Raw genomic sequence first — 17,600 nt, 5'->3', positions numbered from 1 at the left:
CAAGAGGTAATCACCTTATTTCCTGACAAGCTAACCAAAGGGACAACTGTTATGGTAGCATGGATAGCTGGGCGCCTTTGTGAGGCCATGAGAAGGTGGTTACAGGAGCCTTTCCTCCCTGTGAGCTGGGGATATCACGGTGTACATGATTTGGGGGGTGAGGTGCCATTGCCATTCTGTGGTTCATCAGTCCTACTGTAGGTGGAAATCTCCACTCACAAAACTCTTCCCTAGCAGGGCCAAACACATCCCTTCCTTTGACTGCAAAAGGAAACACCAAGTGTGACCAAAAGTAGCTCCTTACAGGACGCCAATAAAGTTTTAAAGGGATCAAACTGTTGAGAAAACAAAAAGAAACAGCTTGCTCAGCAGTAAATCAGACATCCTTGGCCTGAGTCTCAAGCCACACACAGCTAAGACAGTCTGGTGGCAGCAGGCAGACTAATACATCCAAACGCAGCTTGCTCTGGCCAGCGGCATGTGACAGAAGCTCTTGCATTCCTGTAAAAAAGGGCCCTGCAAAGTCACACTGGTGAGGGCAAGCAGTACTGAAGACATCCTTTGCAAGCAGCTGTCATAGCTCTCGCTGCACAATCATCTCTCTCCCGCCTTAATGTGACCATTACCCAGCCATTCGCAAGACCCACCTTGTGTCTTCAGATGTGCTGCTGCCTGGTCCTTCAATTCTCCTCACATTCTCTGATGAGCCTAACGTAACCACTGCTTTGTGTGTCCAAGGCCAGCTTTGGCCTCATAGCAGACAACTGCAGGGGACTTGCTACATCTTGACTGTACAGACCAGCACAAAGATGGTTTTGGTGACATGTACCCCTTTGCCTTTTGCTTTAGAATGGCTCTTTCAGCTCTGCAATCACAAGGATCCCACCTATAGCAGGGGAGCAGGGATTCCTTTCACTGCATTTTCAGCACGCACATCTTGGGCTTTCTTATTTCAGCCATGGAAGCAGCTGAAATTGTACCCATCATCTTGCTCGATCTTCTCTCCCCCCACTCTTTCTCCTGCCGCCCCCACTTCATTCCACATTTTTCACATTTCTGGGGATTGTTTTTCACCTCCAAATGCTTTTGGAGCTCACCCAATAGAAATAAACACAGCCTGACCATCACTGGTGGGGCGAGGGGCGGGAGGTTACACTCTCGGTAAATTTAGCCTCTCACTGACAGATTTATCTTCCTTAATCAGAACCAAGTGTAGTTAGCGAGGTTTGTTTTTGTAGACTGAACTTCCACAAAGTCAGTGCGCACACACCTCCCCCTCCCTCCCCAATTACATAAATGCTTTTAGTTAAGAGCTAATTTCCTGGAGTGTGTGCCAATGCTCTCTCCAAGCAAACAAAACAAAAATGACATGTAAAAAAACTGTGGTTTGCATTGAGAAGGAAGCTTGTGCTAATAAAAATCCAGGAATGACAAGGTGTCCAAGGGTTTGTTCCCTATTTCTCATCCTTAATTTGCACATGTAAGGTGAAGCAGAGATAGGGAGCACCTTTTCAGCCTGAAAACACAGGCTGTCCTAGTAGACCTCAAAAAGCCTTGTAGAACAGCATGGAGAGGTCAGTGTGCTGAGGGATATTGTGTTAACTGGCTCTAGATGAACTCATCTGGACTTCACCAAACCTTGTCTCCATCCAGCATGACCCAGGAAGTCCCTTTTAGCAAGCACAATCTCAGGGTCTCACAACAGCTGGCCACATGCTGCCTAATGAAATTCAACAAGAGCAAGTTTCAAGTGCTGCACCTGGGGAGGTCGAACCCCATGCACCAGTACAGGCTGGGGGCTGGCCTGCTGGAAAGCAACTCTGCCGAGAGGGACCTGGAAGTCCTGGTGGACAACAAGCTGACCATGAGCCAGCAGTGTGCCCTTGTTGCCAAGAAGGCCAATGGTATCCACAGGTGCATTAAGAGGAGTGTGGCCAGCAGGTCGAGGGACATTATCCTCCCCCTCTACTCTGCCCTGGTGAGACCCCACCTGGAGTACTGTGTCCAGTTCTGGGCTCCCCAGTTCAAGAAAGATGAGGAACTCCTAGAAAGAGTCCAGAGGAGAGCAACTAGGATGATAAAGGGACTGGAGCATCTCTCCTATGAGGAAAGGCTGAGAGAGTTGGGCTCGTTCAGCCTGAAGAAGAGAAGACTGAGAGGGGACCTCATCAACACATACAAATATCTTAAGGGTGGAAGTCACGAGGACGGAGCCAGACTCTTTGCAGTGGTGCTCAGCAACAGGACAAGGGGCAATGGGTACAAACTGAAACATAAGAGGTTTCAGTTGAATATGAGGAAAAACTTCTTTACTCTGAGGGCGACAGAGCACTGGAACAGGCTGCCCAGGGAGGTTGTGGAGTCTCCTTCTCTGGAGATACTCAAAGCCCACCTGGACAAAGTCCTGTGTAACATGCTCTAGGAGAACCTGCTTTAGCAGGAGGGTTGGACTAGATGATCTCCCGAGGTACCTTCCAACCCTTGTGATTCTCTGATTCTGTGTGATTCTGTGTAATGCAGGTACCGAGCCTTCTCAGATGCTGTGATTTGTCTTTCCTCCTTTTGCAAAATGCCATTTCACCCAGTCAAAGGGAACTAAAGTTTTAGTCAGAAGCTAAAACATGCCTTTCATCAGGCAGGCGAGCCTGGCAGATTCACCAGGAGAACCACACAGCTTCTCCATTTAAATCAAGACTGTCTGCTCTTGTCCTTTCCTCATCCTACACTCACATGTTGGCACCACCAAAGTATCCCATCCTGCCACAGCTTGGATCAGCAGGGGGGCTGATCTAGCCAGGCCTTGGCTCCACAGTCCTCTCCTGGGGACTATTAGGAGGCTGTGTTGTAGGAGAGACTTTGTGGACATCTTCCTTCATGGGGCTCCTCCTCTACATCTGTCCACGATCTTGCTTTAACATTTCCCTTTCGTTTTTCTTCCCATCGTGCTATTAATTAAGAACATTTCTAACATGTGCCAGCCTGGAAAGGAATGTGTTGTAATGACCATTTTTCTTCTGTTTCAGTTTAAAGGATTGTTTTTATTAAGCTCCTAAAATGCAACCAGACCCATAAAGAACAGATTTGAAGATAAAAACTTGAATTCAGACTCCAGTAAGGTTCAATAAACTTCCATTAGGTCTCAGACAGGTGTACTACATGAAGGACAACCATGACTTCAGCATCCCTTTGCTTCTGTGTGTCATGCATGAGAAGCCTGGCTAGTGTAACTGAGTAATGTTTCTTTCCTGCTTTCTACAGGCCATGCTGGTTGCCAGTTAGAAGAAAAAGCAAGAAATGGGGAGGGAAGACCAGGGTACCTCTGGTTCCATTATGATGTCCCCATAGTCATCAAACACCCCTATCAGATGTGTCAGCACAGGCCAGCTCAAGATGACCCATAACAAGATGAGATACTGCAGGCAGCGACACCCAAAAAGACCAGATCTAATCATGGTTCCTTTTGGCTTTCACACTTACCAATTTGTATGGGATCCATCCAGACAGATGCCACAATTAGAAAAGTAGTTTGCTCAGACTTAGCCCATGGAAGCCATCAGAAAGGTTTTCTTTGCTGTTGTGCACTGTTAACGTGTTCCCCTTCACTTGCTTTCCTTTCTCTCTGGACACAGGAAATGAAGAGGAATGGGAGGATCAGATAAGGCATGTAATAAATTGACTTCTTATAAGTCTCTCGATCTTGCCACTGCTGCCTCAGTTTCTGCAGTAACAGGGTGCAGCTGAGCTTCAGTAGCTTGGTTTCTGCCATTCATCAACGTCAACATCTGTGGCACATCACAGGCAGATTCCTGGGGAGACTTGTCTTTTGAATGGTGCCGTGGTGGATAACTGCATACTGAGAGAGAGAAACTCAACGCCTCCCATTGCATCCGATCTGCCTGCTGCAACACAGCTTGGCATGGCCAGCCACACCACCGAGAGACAGCCCTCAGCCTCCTGCTGTTACAGCACAAGCATCACTGCCGCAACAAGCCTGCTTTCGCAGGACCACACCAGAACTAACTCCTGATCTTGCCCCACTGGACTGCAGAATTAAATACAAACAAAACTGGATGTTAAGTCAGGCCTTTGAAAGAGCAACAGTCAAATGGATGGATGAATCTCAGCCAATCTTTTAGCCCCATTTTGGGCAACAGACTCTGGAGAATTCTCTAGGGGAGCTGCAAAGGTACAGAGTTAAGTCTCAACCCCTGCCCTCCACAGAGCAAGGAGATGGCAGAGGAAAGTGCCTTTCATTTGATACCCAGACAATAAAAAGAGGTTGTCACCCTTCCCAGGAATCAGCTTTGCTGATGCACAAAGCCAGGAGCATCCTCTGCACTCACCTGCTCTCAGCTAACCTGCCTTCCCACCTCTGATTAGAGGGAGCGCTGCCCTTGCACACATTTTCCCTTGAAGGGCTCACCACGGGTGTTTGGTACTCTTGGTTGCTGGCTGGAATTGGTTCCCTGAGCCCACCAGAACAGCACACCAAAACTCTGCCCAAGGGTTGTTCGGTCCTAGAGCCAGCTGGCACCGTGGCATCTGATCCTGTGGGAATCAGCATATTAAAAGGGGCTTAAAAAAACTCAGCTCGAGGAGCTCCTGTTAAACTTGGCACCATGACACCTAGTCCTTGGTCTATACTCCAGGGTTCTTCAGGAAGGAGAAGGGGGTTCCTGGGCGCTTGAGGGGGGTGTCTTGTTGCAAGATCTCACTCATCTTTTACATTATCTTTGGTGGGGGTGCTGGCCCCCAGGGGCTGCTGATTCTTTCTATACTTGTAACGCCTTGTTATTTTACACCATGTGGCATGTTGAGGCTAATGCTGCTCCCCCAGCTTCAATGTAACTGATTAATTTCCACCAAACAGGCTTGTGATTGGACCCAAGTACCTATGAAGAAGTCAGAGGCCTCTGCATCAGGGCAAGAGGAGCTCCTCGACAGCTTGTATTGGGAAAGTCTGTGATTTAGGACACTCAGGGTGTCCCCACAACTCACTGCCCAGCCCATCTGGGCCTATGAGGATTGCTGTGTAATAAAAATACCCAGGAGCAAAACGCAAGCCAGCAGTCCTGGCACAACCAGCCTGCATGGATCTTGGATGGGAAGTCTGCCTGGATTTTTTAAAGCCTTACTGGTGTTGGTACACAGAGATGAGCCTTGTTCGGTGGTCACAGCCCCAACTGTCAGCTCCTGTCACCCAGGCGAAGGCACACGCAGCCCAGCCTCGGATGCCCGGGCCTTCCCATGCACCAGGGCTGCGTGCAAATCTAGGTGGGGTCGTGTTGCCATTATAATACCATTAACATTTTCTATTCCCATTGGTGCAATTAAGGATGAATCCTTATGTTTCCTTTTTGCATACAAAAAAGTTAGGTCAGCACAGAGGCATTGCTCAAGCACAACACAGCCTAGCTGGGCAGAAAGGAAGGTTACAGCAGCTAAGAGAAATTGCGAAAGAGGGAGGCAGCAACGCAGAGGGGAGAGGTGCATTTACATACTTTGTGAATTACCACAGTCTGCGATGGAGTCCCTACCCTATAACATCTTTAATCTAGACTAGGCAGCTTCCTATGTTAAACTCCCAAGAAACCACCCCAGATTTTTAGCTTAATAGCAGTTTTCTCCACCTTGCCCTACTTGGGTGAGCAATAACTCTGAATTCAGGACAGAGTAGCATTTGCTGGATTTCAAGGCTCAGCCTGCAGCTGTCTGGAGCTACAGCAGGACCTGAGCAAGCTGCACCCAAGGTTGGGCCCATGAGCCCCTAAGTTTTGCCATGGTCGCAGCAGTGTGGATGCTCTCTGGTGCACTGGGGACCAGGAGCACTGCAGAGGGGGCTCCCCAAGACAGCTCTCACTGGAGCATCTCTCTTTGCCCCTTAAACAGAAGCAGTTACCTGGTGCTGCAGCCGATCCTGGGACCCGCCAGCCTCGGCTCCAGCTGGGGGATGCTCCCTCCACTGGGCGGACAGGCTCTCCGCAGTGGTGGAGCTGCCTGCACAAGCCCAGCTCTGGCTGTGAACATCAGCCCATATGAGCTGCCCAGAGCACGTGGGTGCAGCTGGGGCAGTTCCCCATGTGCGACGACAGTCGCTCACTTCAGCTGATTTTGCCCACTTCTGTCCATCTTCCAGGGGCTGTGCCAGACCAAAGCACTCCTGCCCTGCCCAGAGGCAGGCCCTGGCTTCCAGAGGGTGAGCTGGGAGGATAAATTTTACTCTCATTTTCCCATAATATCAAAATTCCCCTCATTTCCCATAGAAATCAGGTACACGTGGGACTATTTTTATCCTGGTTTATTTTTACTTAGTCTTTCCTGCATTGCCCCTCACATGGCTGTAAAGAGAGCACACCCACCCCACAGGCATGCGAGAGACTGATGGCAGCGGCTGGGAGGGCGCTTTCTCCCTTTACAGCATGGCAGGGCTGGGGGCAAACACGCTGCCGGTAATTACAGCGCAGTATCATTAAATCAATCACTGCTTGCAGCCTTGCTCCTCGGCCCATGGGCCAGCTTGCTCCAGGGCAGCGAGGTTGTTCCTAGCCCACACCGCCACCCATACCAGCCCCATTGCTGGAGAGATACCTCCAGCCAAACACGATCCCATCCAGACACACTGCCCCAGGGGACCCGATCCGTGCTGTCCCTCTCTTACATCACAGAGCAGTTTGGCCCTGGAAGGCAGCAGGGTGCTGGAGCAAGCTGAAGGCCCCCGGAGCTGTGTTCAGAGCTGAAGCCTGGTCACAGCCATCGAGGTGGAAAGAACCAGGGTGCTGCATTGGCGCCTCTGGGACAGGGGCTCCTCTGCCTGTCTCTGCCTTCAAGCAAAGCCTGGCAGGCAGGCGGCTGGAGAAGATGATCAGGATGATCAGGAGCTGCTTTGGCCAAGGATGCAAACGCCTCTGGCCAGGGTAAACGCTGTGAGTGCTTGCCCAGCGGATGTTACGGGCCAGTGGATTTTTTTGGTTTGGATGAGCAATGTGCGAAGGTCTGTGTTTCACTCCTTGGGGGAATTAAAACATAGCCCAAGCCTTGGTGTTTTTTTCACAAAGGGGAATCACGGCTTCCCACTAGCATGACTAACCTTGCTAATTGTGGCCTTTGCGGTCGAGCAGAAGCTGGGTAGAAAGGCAGCCGTGCTGCGAGGCTGCTCTGGAAGCGGTGCTGGGGCTGTGGCCGAGGCTTTGGCTCTTTGCAAGCGCGGCAGCATGGATGCAAAGCAAGACAGGAGGGGAGGCAGAGGAGGCCAGACTCTGCCCAAGTGACTGTCATTTCCCAGAGCTGCCTCTCGCCCTGCCATCGCCTCCCAGAGCATCTTTCCAAGGCTCCTGCTGGTTTCCCCGGAGGAAGTCGCAGCCTCTCCATCCCACCTGCGCTCTGCAGCCCAGATAACAGCGTGCCATGCTGCCCGCAGTGCCATGCTGCCTGCAGTGCCAGCCTGCAGCATTTGCTGGCAGGTCCCCCCGTTACCATGGCAACACTGTCAAGGTTCAGATAACATTTTTCTCCATCCCGATTTCTGCCGCCGCTTTATTTTTCTCCCACTCAGTACTTTGCCAGCCTCGCCGGCGCAGCCTGCCTTGAGAGGCAGCCGGGAAAGGGTTAGGACGCTGCTCTGCCATCAGGGCTGCGGTCACATTGCATGAAGTCCTTGCTCAGGAATAACAGCATTAGATCTTCTGTCACAACAGAGGTAAAGCTGAAATCAGCAAGCAGATACTAATAAATCCTCCACTGTCTCTTCTCGTTAGACTTAATCACAGGGAAAAACCCAAAAGGCCTGAAACTTTTTTTTTTTTTTTTTCAGAAAAGCTCACTGTGCAGAGGGGACAGCCATGGGTACAGCTCCTTGTCAGTGCTGGTCTTGCTATGGGCACTGCTGCCATGCTCAGGCCCACTGACAGCTCCTCTGCCTGCCCGTCTGCTCTGCTCAGTCCCCATCCACAGCCCTTCCCTCCAGAGGGGCACAGGGCAGGTGACATCAGCCTGCATCGCACTTGCAGGGACAGCCCTTCCCTGGGGGTCACTGGCTTGTCCAGCACAAGCCACCTGGGTGAGCAGGAAGCCCCACAAGAACGTCTCCCTGGTGCCACGGTCCCTTTTCACCCAGGTGGTATTTCCTGGAGGCTTCTCCATCCACTTCTGTCCCTCTTCTCCATAGCAACATCTAGACATTAAATATAGATGCATCCCCAAACCACCTTTGCAAAAATGCCACCTCTCCCTACCACAGACAGGCATTTTCAGGAAATACCATGTTTCCCCCTTACCCATCTCCAAACGAAGAAGATGGGAAAGCAGCTAATTAGGAATGGTCTCGCATCGTCTGCATCCCAAGCTGTTAGCTAGCTGATGAGCTGCTAAATTGTTTTTTCTCCTTTCTGAAAGAGATTAACTTATGGCTTCAGATGCAGAGGGACAATGCCTGCTCCCCAGGACAGCTGGGCGGTGCCAGAGACCCCACTACCAGAGGCTGCTCATGCCCAGGGAGGGAGGCAGGTCTGGGGGCAGCCGGGACCCCCAGCAGCAAGGGGCTGCTGGCAGTGGGTGCAAGCAGCAGTACCCATCTCACCGCCCTTGGAGGACAGACAAGGTGGCTTCCTCAGCAGGTGCATGGGAATGGATGCTGCAGCAAACTTCAGCACGGAGTATGCTGCTCAAACACCCTCCTGGGGATCGGTTATCAGTTAATGATTGTGGAGAGGAGAAAAGGAAAGACACCCCACAAGTAGAGGAGGACAGCTGGGACAGTCAAGAAGGGATGAGGAGAGCCCGACACCCATCTCTCAATGCCAGGCAGAAAAGAAAATATGAGGCCAGAAAATTAAGAGCCACAGAGGCACATTGCAGCTGCTGCGCTGGCAGGATGCTAACAGAGCTTAGCTTAGCACTGTACAAAAGAGAGGGTGCAGCATTAACCCTCCACAGCCACAGCCCCACCGTGTCCTGAGACTTTCATAGAAAACCACTGTGACTCTTCACTCACCTTCTCTGCTCAAGCCTGGGCATTTCTGAGAAAGCACCATACACGGCCACGCTCTGTCACCTGCTTTGCAACTCCCCACACCATCCCCAGCGACCTATCCCCAGCAAGTTCAGCAGCAGGGTACAGCTCCCGATTCCTGCCAGTTTTGTGAAAATCAGAGAGAGGGGTGAGAGGAGAGACATGGTTGACTGACCGGCTGAGGAAAGAGCCGGATCTTTATTGGAGGCTGCTAGCAGACATGAGACGTTACAGGAAAAAGCTGTGATCACACCCACGAGGCACCTGGTGAAATGTCCCAAGCTTCCTTGACCCCAGCCCGGGGAGGCTGTTCACACAAGACAGCAGGGTCACCTTTAGCTGTTGTTTCCAGTTGTTTTCCTAGAAAGACCCGATCCTTGTGCACCTCAGTCCTGTAAGCCTGGGGTACGATAGCACCTCTCTGCAGTGAGCGTGGGCAGAAGCTGGTATGCAAAGGGCACTGGGAATGGCTGCCCTCCCTGCACGGTGTGTGCAAAGGTGGGCATGGAGCAGCTGCTGGACTGCAGAGACCCCTAAGGGGAGGCTGAAGGCACTGCAGACACAAACAGGCTCAGTGGGCACCTGGGCATGGCGGTGATGCTTCAGCTGCAGCAAACCCTCAGTCAGAAAGCCCAAACCTACCCACTGGCAGCACAAGGTGGAAAATCTCTGAAATGGTAAAGTGTTCCTCATGCAACCCGCTTAGCAGCTGAGCCTAGCCTGTGCTCCCAGCACCAGGGATTCAGGAGCCCAGGGACTTCCCAGACCAGAGCCCACAATCCAGTTTCTCACAGACCCCGCGGGGTTTTCCTACCATGCATCAGTCAGCTCATTTTTTGAGGCCGTGTAGCTGTCTGGCACCCAAGACATCCTACAGCAAGCAGGTCTGCTGCTTAATGGCACTTTTTCTGTTACCAAAGACAGGGAGTCACCTTTCCTGCACGTGATGGCCAGCTGCAACCAGGTATTGGTACTCAGCTGCACGAAGCACGGCCTGGCTCCTCTGGCAGAGCTCTGAGCCAGGCCAACAAGGCAATGCAGCCTCTCAGTACAACTAGAGTAGAGTGGCAGAGCAGCACTGTCTGCAATTACAACGGAGACAGCCCTGAATTAAATGGAGAGCTCAGACAAGTGGAGCAATCCCTTATCCAAGCACCGAACCCCATGGAGATGGGGAGATGGGTGCTTGGGCCACCATCCTGCCCCCAAGCAAGACCTATGCTGCTGGCGCTCAGGGTTTTTCTCCTTGCCATCCTTGATTTACAAGAGTGGTACTTTGGCAATCACACTGAGGATACTGATTAGCTGATGTTGGGACATCGTTCCAGGAAAGGCAATCCATTTATCAAAGTGCTTGCAGCTCCCAGTCCAAGGCAGGTGAAGTACTAATAAATATCGAGCAAGCGAGTGAATCAGACTCCAAAGCAGTGTAATAAATAAAAGGCTATTAAAAAAAATATCCACGGATGTCTGTGCCAACCTTTCTTCTCCAGCAGCAGCTCTGGGCACTGGTACTTCACATTCCCATTTCACAGGGACAACTCACTGGAAGGAATTCCTTGATTTTACATTGCAAAATCCAATCTGGGGAAATCTCCAACTGAGGTGAAATTGCAGATCATTGTTTTACTGGGCAAAAACCCACACAGAATCCCATCCAGGTCTGCATCACAGCTAAGCATGCCCACCTCCATCCTCCCAAGCTCACATCCCCAAGGCTAAAGGTCCGACACACACTGCGGGCTGCACAGACGTAGGCCAACTGAAAAGTAAGTACTGTCTGGCAAAGAAATTAGCTGCTAATTTATTGAAACACTCTGCAAAATAATTGCATTTGGAACCCTTCAAGCTGTCCTGGGTTTGTGCCTTCGTGCAGGAGTGTGACTTCAAGAGATGGGACATAAAAGAGAGCAGAAAACCAAAGAGATCTTTGAAGCTGGGGCAAAAGAGCACACGATCAAAAGGAGCAAAACTCCCAGCTCCCACCCCACACAGACGAAGCCTCGCAGCTCCCGTGGACAAGCAATTAAGAAACAAATCAGCCCTGTTTGTTTTCACGGAGGTGAGAAACACCTCCAAAAGTGGCAGCTATTTCTGTTCCTTCAGACAACTTGCTCGCATCAAGCAGTGCGGGGGGGATGGGACTTAGGGAGGGAAGAGCGACCACTCCATCCTCTCTCCTCCTGGTACCTGGGGTGGATTGCAGGCCACGGTGAGGTCCTGTCCCACATACTTCTTTTGTTTCAGGGCTGACCAGTTCTCACCGAGACACTCCCCGGTGGGTGCCTGCGCTCCTCCATCCAGTGTGGGAGTAGGGGCCTCATTTGGGGAGGGCTGTGGAGGTGCTGGAGTCAACTGCAACACAGATCTGGTGCCTGAAGTATACCAGTCAGACCTATTTTGCCAGGATCACTGTGGGATCAGCACAAACTACGGAGGAACAGGTTGCTTTCAGCTCTCCGCTGCAGCTGCAAAACAAGGAAGATGTAATTCCTACTGTGATTACCAAAAGCATTAGGGAACTGCAAGATAAAAAAGAAAATTCAAGCAAACATAAAACAACCCCCAAAGATCAAAAGTATTGAAGAGTTTTACCTGGATGCTTCTAAGGAAAAAAAAAACCAAAAACAAAAACAGAAAACCAAAAAAACCCCTCATAAGCAGATGACTACGGAAACATAAAAACCCACCTTCCTGAGCAAACAGAGACCCACACAGGCTCCCAACACTTAGAACTCAACATTATCTGCCAGGGTTTACCCAGAAAGATGAACCTGCGTTCTTCCCAACCCTCACTTTTAGGAGGACACTTGGCTGTTTCTTTGCCCCAGCTCCTTCAGTAAGAAGGGGAGCTTGGCTATGCGACCACCACCAAGTCATTTGCTTCTCACTGCTCCCTGCCCTCTGTGCTCTTTCTGTTCAGGGCCATGAGTTTCAACAGGTTTGAGTCCTGGAGCTCCAACAAGAGGAGAGCAGGGCTGGGACACAGCCCAGAGGCAACAAAAGTGTCCAACAGCATCACCTCCCTGCTCAGCATCCTCCAGTGCATGAGTCCTCTCCCAAGCTAAATCTCTCCGTCAGCATCTGCTCCTGCAAAAGCTGCAGCTGGGCTGTGCAGCATGGCCCCAGCTCCTTGGGGCTCTCTCCTTTGCTCCTCAGCTTGGCTGGCTGTCCAGGTGAGGAGCAGGCTCCAGAGCCAAGCCAGTGCGGCAGTGACCTCTAGTGACACTTAGGGGACACTTTTCAGTCCCCATATCTGGGGGGTGCCATAGACATGGCCACAGACTACCATGAAGCATGCTGTCCTTGCAGAGCAAGCCCCAGCTGAGTTGGTGGGGGCATCGCAGCTCCTGGGTGGCACTGCCAGGCCCTGGATGGGGAAGCGCGTCCCATCACAGAGCCCTGGCTTGTCCCCCAGCCTCCCTGCCACTGACCTGTCCCTCATGGTTATGCTGGAGCATTTCTCCTCCTGATGCCCGGGTTGCTCCTCCAATTAATCGCCTTTTGCTCCCATTTAACCAGAAGGCAGGCTTCCCTTTTGCTCACAAGAGTCAGCAATGGCTCTGGAAGGGATTTCCTCCTGGAAACTCTACTGAGCAGCCGTTGCCTCCTCAGTGCATCCTGATCTGTGCAGGCATCCTCCAGACAGGAGCAAAAGGGGACGCAGAGCTCAGGGACACTTAGCCTCTGGCAATTGCCACAGCCCTTGCTAAGCATCAGGGGACACAGAGTGCCTCAGGCCATAGGAAGCAAGCACAGGCAAGAGCTGCACTGGAGCAGGATTGGAGCATCTCAGTCAGGGCAGCCGTCTCAGCAGCAGGGAACAGCTACGGGGATGCACCAAAGAATGGGGACAGGATGCATATGGAGCAGGCTGTGAGCCCCAGGGAGCATCCACGCCACAGGGCTCTGCTGGGGTGCTCAGGGGCTGGTGCCTCAGTATGCCCAGGGAGCACAGCACGGGAGCATAAGCAAGCGCGCTCAGGCTTCCAAGTGGATGAACAGAGGCAACACAACGAAAAGTGAATTGGAGAGAGCAGCCTAAGCTGCAGAGGAGGAAAGGGCTGAGGAGGGAACGAGCGCAGTACCAGCCCTGTCAGCCCCAGCCCCTGCTCTGCCACTGGTTCCCAGGCACTTTCGCAGCACTTGCACTCACGCGAGGGCAGAGAAAGGACGGGGTCACTGCTACGCGAGTCCAGCAACACAAAGAGGGGTTCAGAGCTCTTCTTGCTAGAGCTGGCTGGCTTCCCTCCCCCCTCCAAGTGGGTCTTCTCTGTGCCTCTCTCTCCATCTTCCTCTTGGGCCATCTCCTGGATCGAGATTGTCGCACAAAGCCAGAGTAATTGCCCTGCCTTGGAGGGCTCTTCTGAAAATCAGCGCATTCAAGAAAATGCGTCTTTGAGGTCCTCTGGTGCCCAGCATTGGGGGCCATCCTGGTCCCAGGGACAGAGCTTGCATTCACGCTCTGCAAACAAAAGCGCATTCAGCAGAAATGAAGAGACAGTAAATTCAGAAGTGATGAAAAAAAAGCATCTTTTCACACAATTCGCCTTGGGGAACTCAATGTCATATGATGTAGCCAAGGGCAGGGACTTGTGGGATCAAACAACTGCTGAGCTGACCTGACAGCTGTATTTCTGTTACTCATACCAAAAAATAAGCTACATACAAATGAGGAAAGCCCACTGAGCAAACCACACTCAAGCACCAAAAATCATTCTAGTTGTTTTGCTCATAAAGCACCATGCTAGAGAAGACTTCCAAAGGAGAGACCACCTTTTCTGGGAACAGGTTCTGGGGACAGCCTGGATGCGGGCTGCAGGACTCCTTGCAGCTTTCCCTGAGGTGCCTGGTACCAGCTGACGCCACCCTGGCTGAGTCAGAAGAATCCTTTGCTAATGACAGCGGCAAGCAGCACTTGCACCAGAAGGATGCATATCAGGACTTGCTCCTTCCAGCCGCTCCTGGAAGATTTTCCTTGTACCCAGCTTGCTTCCCCAAATCCCCATTCCATTGTCGTGAAGATCTTGGCTCCTCATCTCTGCGCCTGCCCTGCAAGGAGCTGCAGCCAGCATTCAAACCAGGTTCTGGGCTCAGGTGTAAGGGCACCTGTGGCTCCAGCCCACGTCCCAGCCTCTCTGGATGGCACCATCAGGTGTGACTCAAGGTTGTGGCCTGGCTCAGTCCTTCCCTTTACTGCAAGTGAGGCAATAAACAGGTCTACAGCAGTCATGCGGTTGATTGTCAAAAGCAGCACTGGAAAAGGTGTGAAAACATGCAAGGATGTGAGTACACAGCAACGGTCAGGATAAAACGAGGGCTTGGAAAGACCAACCCTTCTTTTTCCCAGTCCCATTTTATATCAAGGGTTTGACCTTTTGCTTGAGGTGCAATGATTTCTGAGATCCTAAGGCATGCCCAGATTTTTTAATAAAAGTACAGTTGGTGAGAGGGACAGAGGTTTGCACTGGGAACTTGTAATAAAACACATGTTGTTTCCCTTTTAAATTCCAGAGGGAGAACACAGGTTTATATAGGTTTAGAGCAGAGGTTTGACCTAGAGCTGGTGCAGTAAAATGTTACCTGCAAAAAATCATATGCCAATAACAGCCCCCAAGTACCTTCGATTATTGAAGCTTTCCTAGTGGTACTTACAGTGTGTTAACACTCACCCCAGGTGCCAGCACCACAGACGCGGGGTACCCGAGAGCAGAGCCTGGAGAGGGCAGGGGCCGCTGCCAGAGCTTTCCTCGCTGGGCTGAGCCGTCCCACAGTGAGCGCTGCCCTGCGGTCCCGGGCCGAGGGGCAGGCAGAGGCTTTTTGAGCTGTATTACCTTGGCTCCCCGGCACTGCAGAGGAGCTGGGGAAGCAAGAGTGATGGGAGGTCATGTAAACCAGCTCTGAATCACTGCAGGTTTTGTTGTTGGTTTTTTTTTAAGCTGGTCAAATAAATGTTTTGAGAAGACATATTAAAGTCGTGGCTGCTTTCTCCAGGGAACTATCAGGATGATTTTATTTGGCCAGAGCACGGTAACAGGGTCAGGCTGTCAGCTTCTATTAAGATTTGGATGTGCGTCACTGAATAGAAAGTGCTTGACTATATTGCTTCTCATTAGATTGCTTTATGATAAATCTAATCATTAACTTACTACACTTGGCTGATCTGAAGGTTATAAGCCTGGCTCTGCAGCTGCCCCAGCAGGCTGCAAACCAAGCGCTTTCCCCAGGGACGGGCAGCTTCACCACGGCAGTGCTTGGTTCGCAATGGCAAATGCCTTGGCACAGCTGCCTCCGGCTCACAGCACTGACGTGGCCTCTCCAGCCAGCAAGGCATTGCCCTCCCTGTTCCCTCGTCCCAGTGGGATACATCCGCCTCATGCGGATCACCAGGGGGATGGTTTGGGGTAACTAAGGGGTACTCAGGTGCTTGGCAGCTCAGCCACATGATGCTGTTTCACACCTCCTTCTGCAGCCCTTCCCAAGCACAAGCCTTGTCTTGACTCCTGCACCACTGCAAGGGCATTGCTAAAACCAGAGGTGAAAGCTTCCCCCTTTTTTCTAAGGCAGGCTGAGCAGACAGCTCTTGCCCAGGTTTAAAACTAAGAGCTGGGTTTTAGGGAAGAGCAAAGCATTACGTCAGTCCCATTAGACAGACCTGGTTATTCAGCACTTCCAAGCACAGCCTGGTCATCTCATGTACCCACCAGCAAGGAGGCTGTGGTGCATCCCAAGTTCCTCTGTGCCTGGAGGAGCAGCACAGCACAATGCAGCCCTGGAAACACAATGGCAGAGCTGTTGGCCTGAATTCCCCCAACTTGTGGATTTGACTTCTCCCCTCCAGCTTCACAGGTCAAGCTCCTCCTACACCACATCCAGGCATTGAAACCCCACTGCAGCTGGTTCCCACAGGTGTAAATGGGGTTGCAGTGTAAATGGGGTTGCTAGGGACCCACACTGGGACTGACCCATTCCAGCACAGCAAGCACCTGGTGATGCATGAGACAACAGAGATGAGACCAGGGTGCCACAATCGGATCCGGGCTGGTGGCTTTCTTCCTGGGAATTTGGGCAGAAGGTCTGGGCACATCCAGATCAGGGACTCACATCCCCCCCTCTTCATTTAAAGTAACAGATCAGCTCTTAAAACCCCCCCAACCACCTTCCTGGATGGGCAGAGAGGTCCAGACCAGCCACAGACACAATTCCTCCCTCCCCTTTCCCCAGGGACATGGGAACATGCGGCAGACTTCTGATCAGAGACAAGGGTGACTCAGCTCCCCCAGGGACAGGCAAGGGACCAAGCCACGAGGCTGCTGAAGGGACCGTGCCAATGCCGCATGGCAAATGTGTGGGACCCACGCGGCAGCTCCCCAGCCCTCGGCTCCCATGGCAGGCTCAGAGGGGTACAATGCACCCCCAGATAACACTGCAGAGCTGAGAGGCTTGCTCCCCATGTCTTTTGAGCATATTTTTTCGGCCAAGGTGGGGGCCATCCATACCTCTGCAGTTCCTCTGGATACTGAGCTTAATCCGCCCAGGCCAGCCAGTTCCAAACATGTCTGCCTTGCATCGGCAATAAGGGCTTAGCATGAGCGTTTCCCATCTTCATTTGTTTTTATGATTTCATTAATTTATCAAAGACAATTAAGCCACCCCTGGTTGAGGCATCCCAGACAAGCTGCCAGAGTCCTCCCACTCTTCCAGAGCAGCTTCTCCAGGACAGGGACGGCTCCTCCACACAGGGCTCAGCACCGTCAGCCCAGGCAGACCCTCTGCCTGGAAATCCGGCTGCGGCCCAGCTGGGAGCCATCCGGTGTGTCACAGGAGTCTGTGCCGCGTTCCCCAGCCTGGGCTGCACAGGACACCAGGCCGTACCATCACCACAGTCCCTGGCTGGCTAAAGATAAAAGATGCAAATGCAAAGTAAAGACGAACAAGTACTAAATGTGTTCTGCAAGGGAGCTGCAGCAGGAGGAGTCCCGCCAGGAAATGCAGAGCTGTGGTTTGAGCCATTCGTTGGGCATCAGCGGCTCCTGCGCACGATCAGATCACTAGCTCTTTGCTGAATCCCCGTGCTAGCCAGCCGCCCTCTAACACGCACCACTGCAAGATAAGGCAGCTTAGCTGAATTTTCTCTCCCACCAAGCCGGGCGAAGTTTGGGGCCCTGAATTAAGTTGTGCACAGCTCCTTGGGAAGGCCTGGGGAGAGCAGCACACAGCCGGGGCCTGCCAGGCGATCACAGGGGTCCAGAGGCGACAGGCGGTGTAGGGCATGCACCCCTCCAGCTGCGGCAGACCGAGGAGCGAGCCCTTCCCGCCTGCAAGCCCAACATCTCAGGGGCACGTCGGGATATATCTGAGCAGAGAAGACACCCGGGGGGAGCAGAAGGCTCTCCTGGGATGCTACGATGGTTACCCATGCCTCCGGCTCTCCCTTTTAGGGGTTAATTACAGTCACAGCAAACAACCTCTGCCTTTGTTTACACTGGAGGCTGGGCACCGCAGCTGGCACACCCACCCTCAGTGGGAACTGGGCTGGTTTGGGCCCCGCTATCGCGCCTAAAACCACACACAGAGCTGCAGCCACAGACCG

The 17,600-nt window shown here is 52.2% G+C and overlaps 1 protein-coding gene across 4 annotated transcripts in view; it reads right to left on the bottom strand.

Annotated features, from left to right (window-relative positions):
- Nucleotides 1-8,971: 8,971 nt before the first annotated feature.
- The window catches only part of NDUFA10 (NADH:ubiquinone oxidoreductase subunit A10), a 57,709-nt gene continuing 49,080 nt past the window's right edge, over nucleotides 8,972-17,600 (bottom strand). Inside the window, exons 10-12 of one of the 4 annotated variants that reach the window (XR_004841452.1) lie at nucleotides 14,680-14,867; nucleotides 13,784-14,263; nucleotides 8,972-13,472 (exon numbers count right to left, since the gene is read on the bottom strand). Coding sequence is in view for 1 of the 4 variants with exons in the window: in XM_035890257.1 (XP_035746150.1) it covers nucleotides 14,838-14,867 (30 nt within the window). In the remaining 3 variants the exon portion in view is untranslated. Of the gene's footprint in view, nucleotides 14,868-17,600 lie in introns of all 4 variants that reach the window. The other 3 variants (XR_004841453.1, XR_004841451.1, XM_035890257.1) reach the window with 3 other exon arrangements.

The sequence above is a fragment of the Egretta garzetta genome, unplaced genomic scaffold (genome assembly GCF_000687185.1).
Source record: "Egretta garzetta isolate BGI_Z169 unplaced genomic scaffold, ASM68718v1 scaffold732, whole genome shotgun sequence".
Classification (NCBI taxonomy): domain Eukaryota; kingdom Metazoa; phylum Chordata; class Aves; order Pelecaniformes; family Ardeidae; genus Egretta; species Egretta garzetta.
Note: the sequence above shows the minus strand (reverse complement) of the source record. Positions and strands in the feature narration are given on the sequence as shown.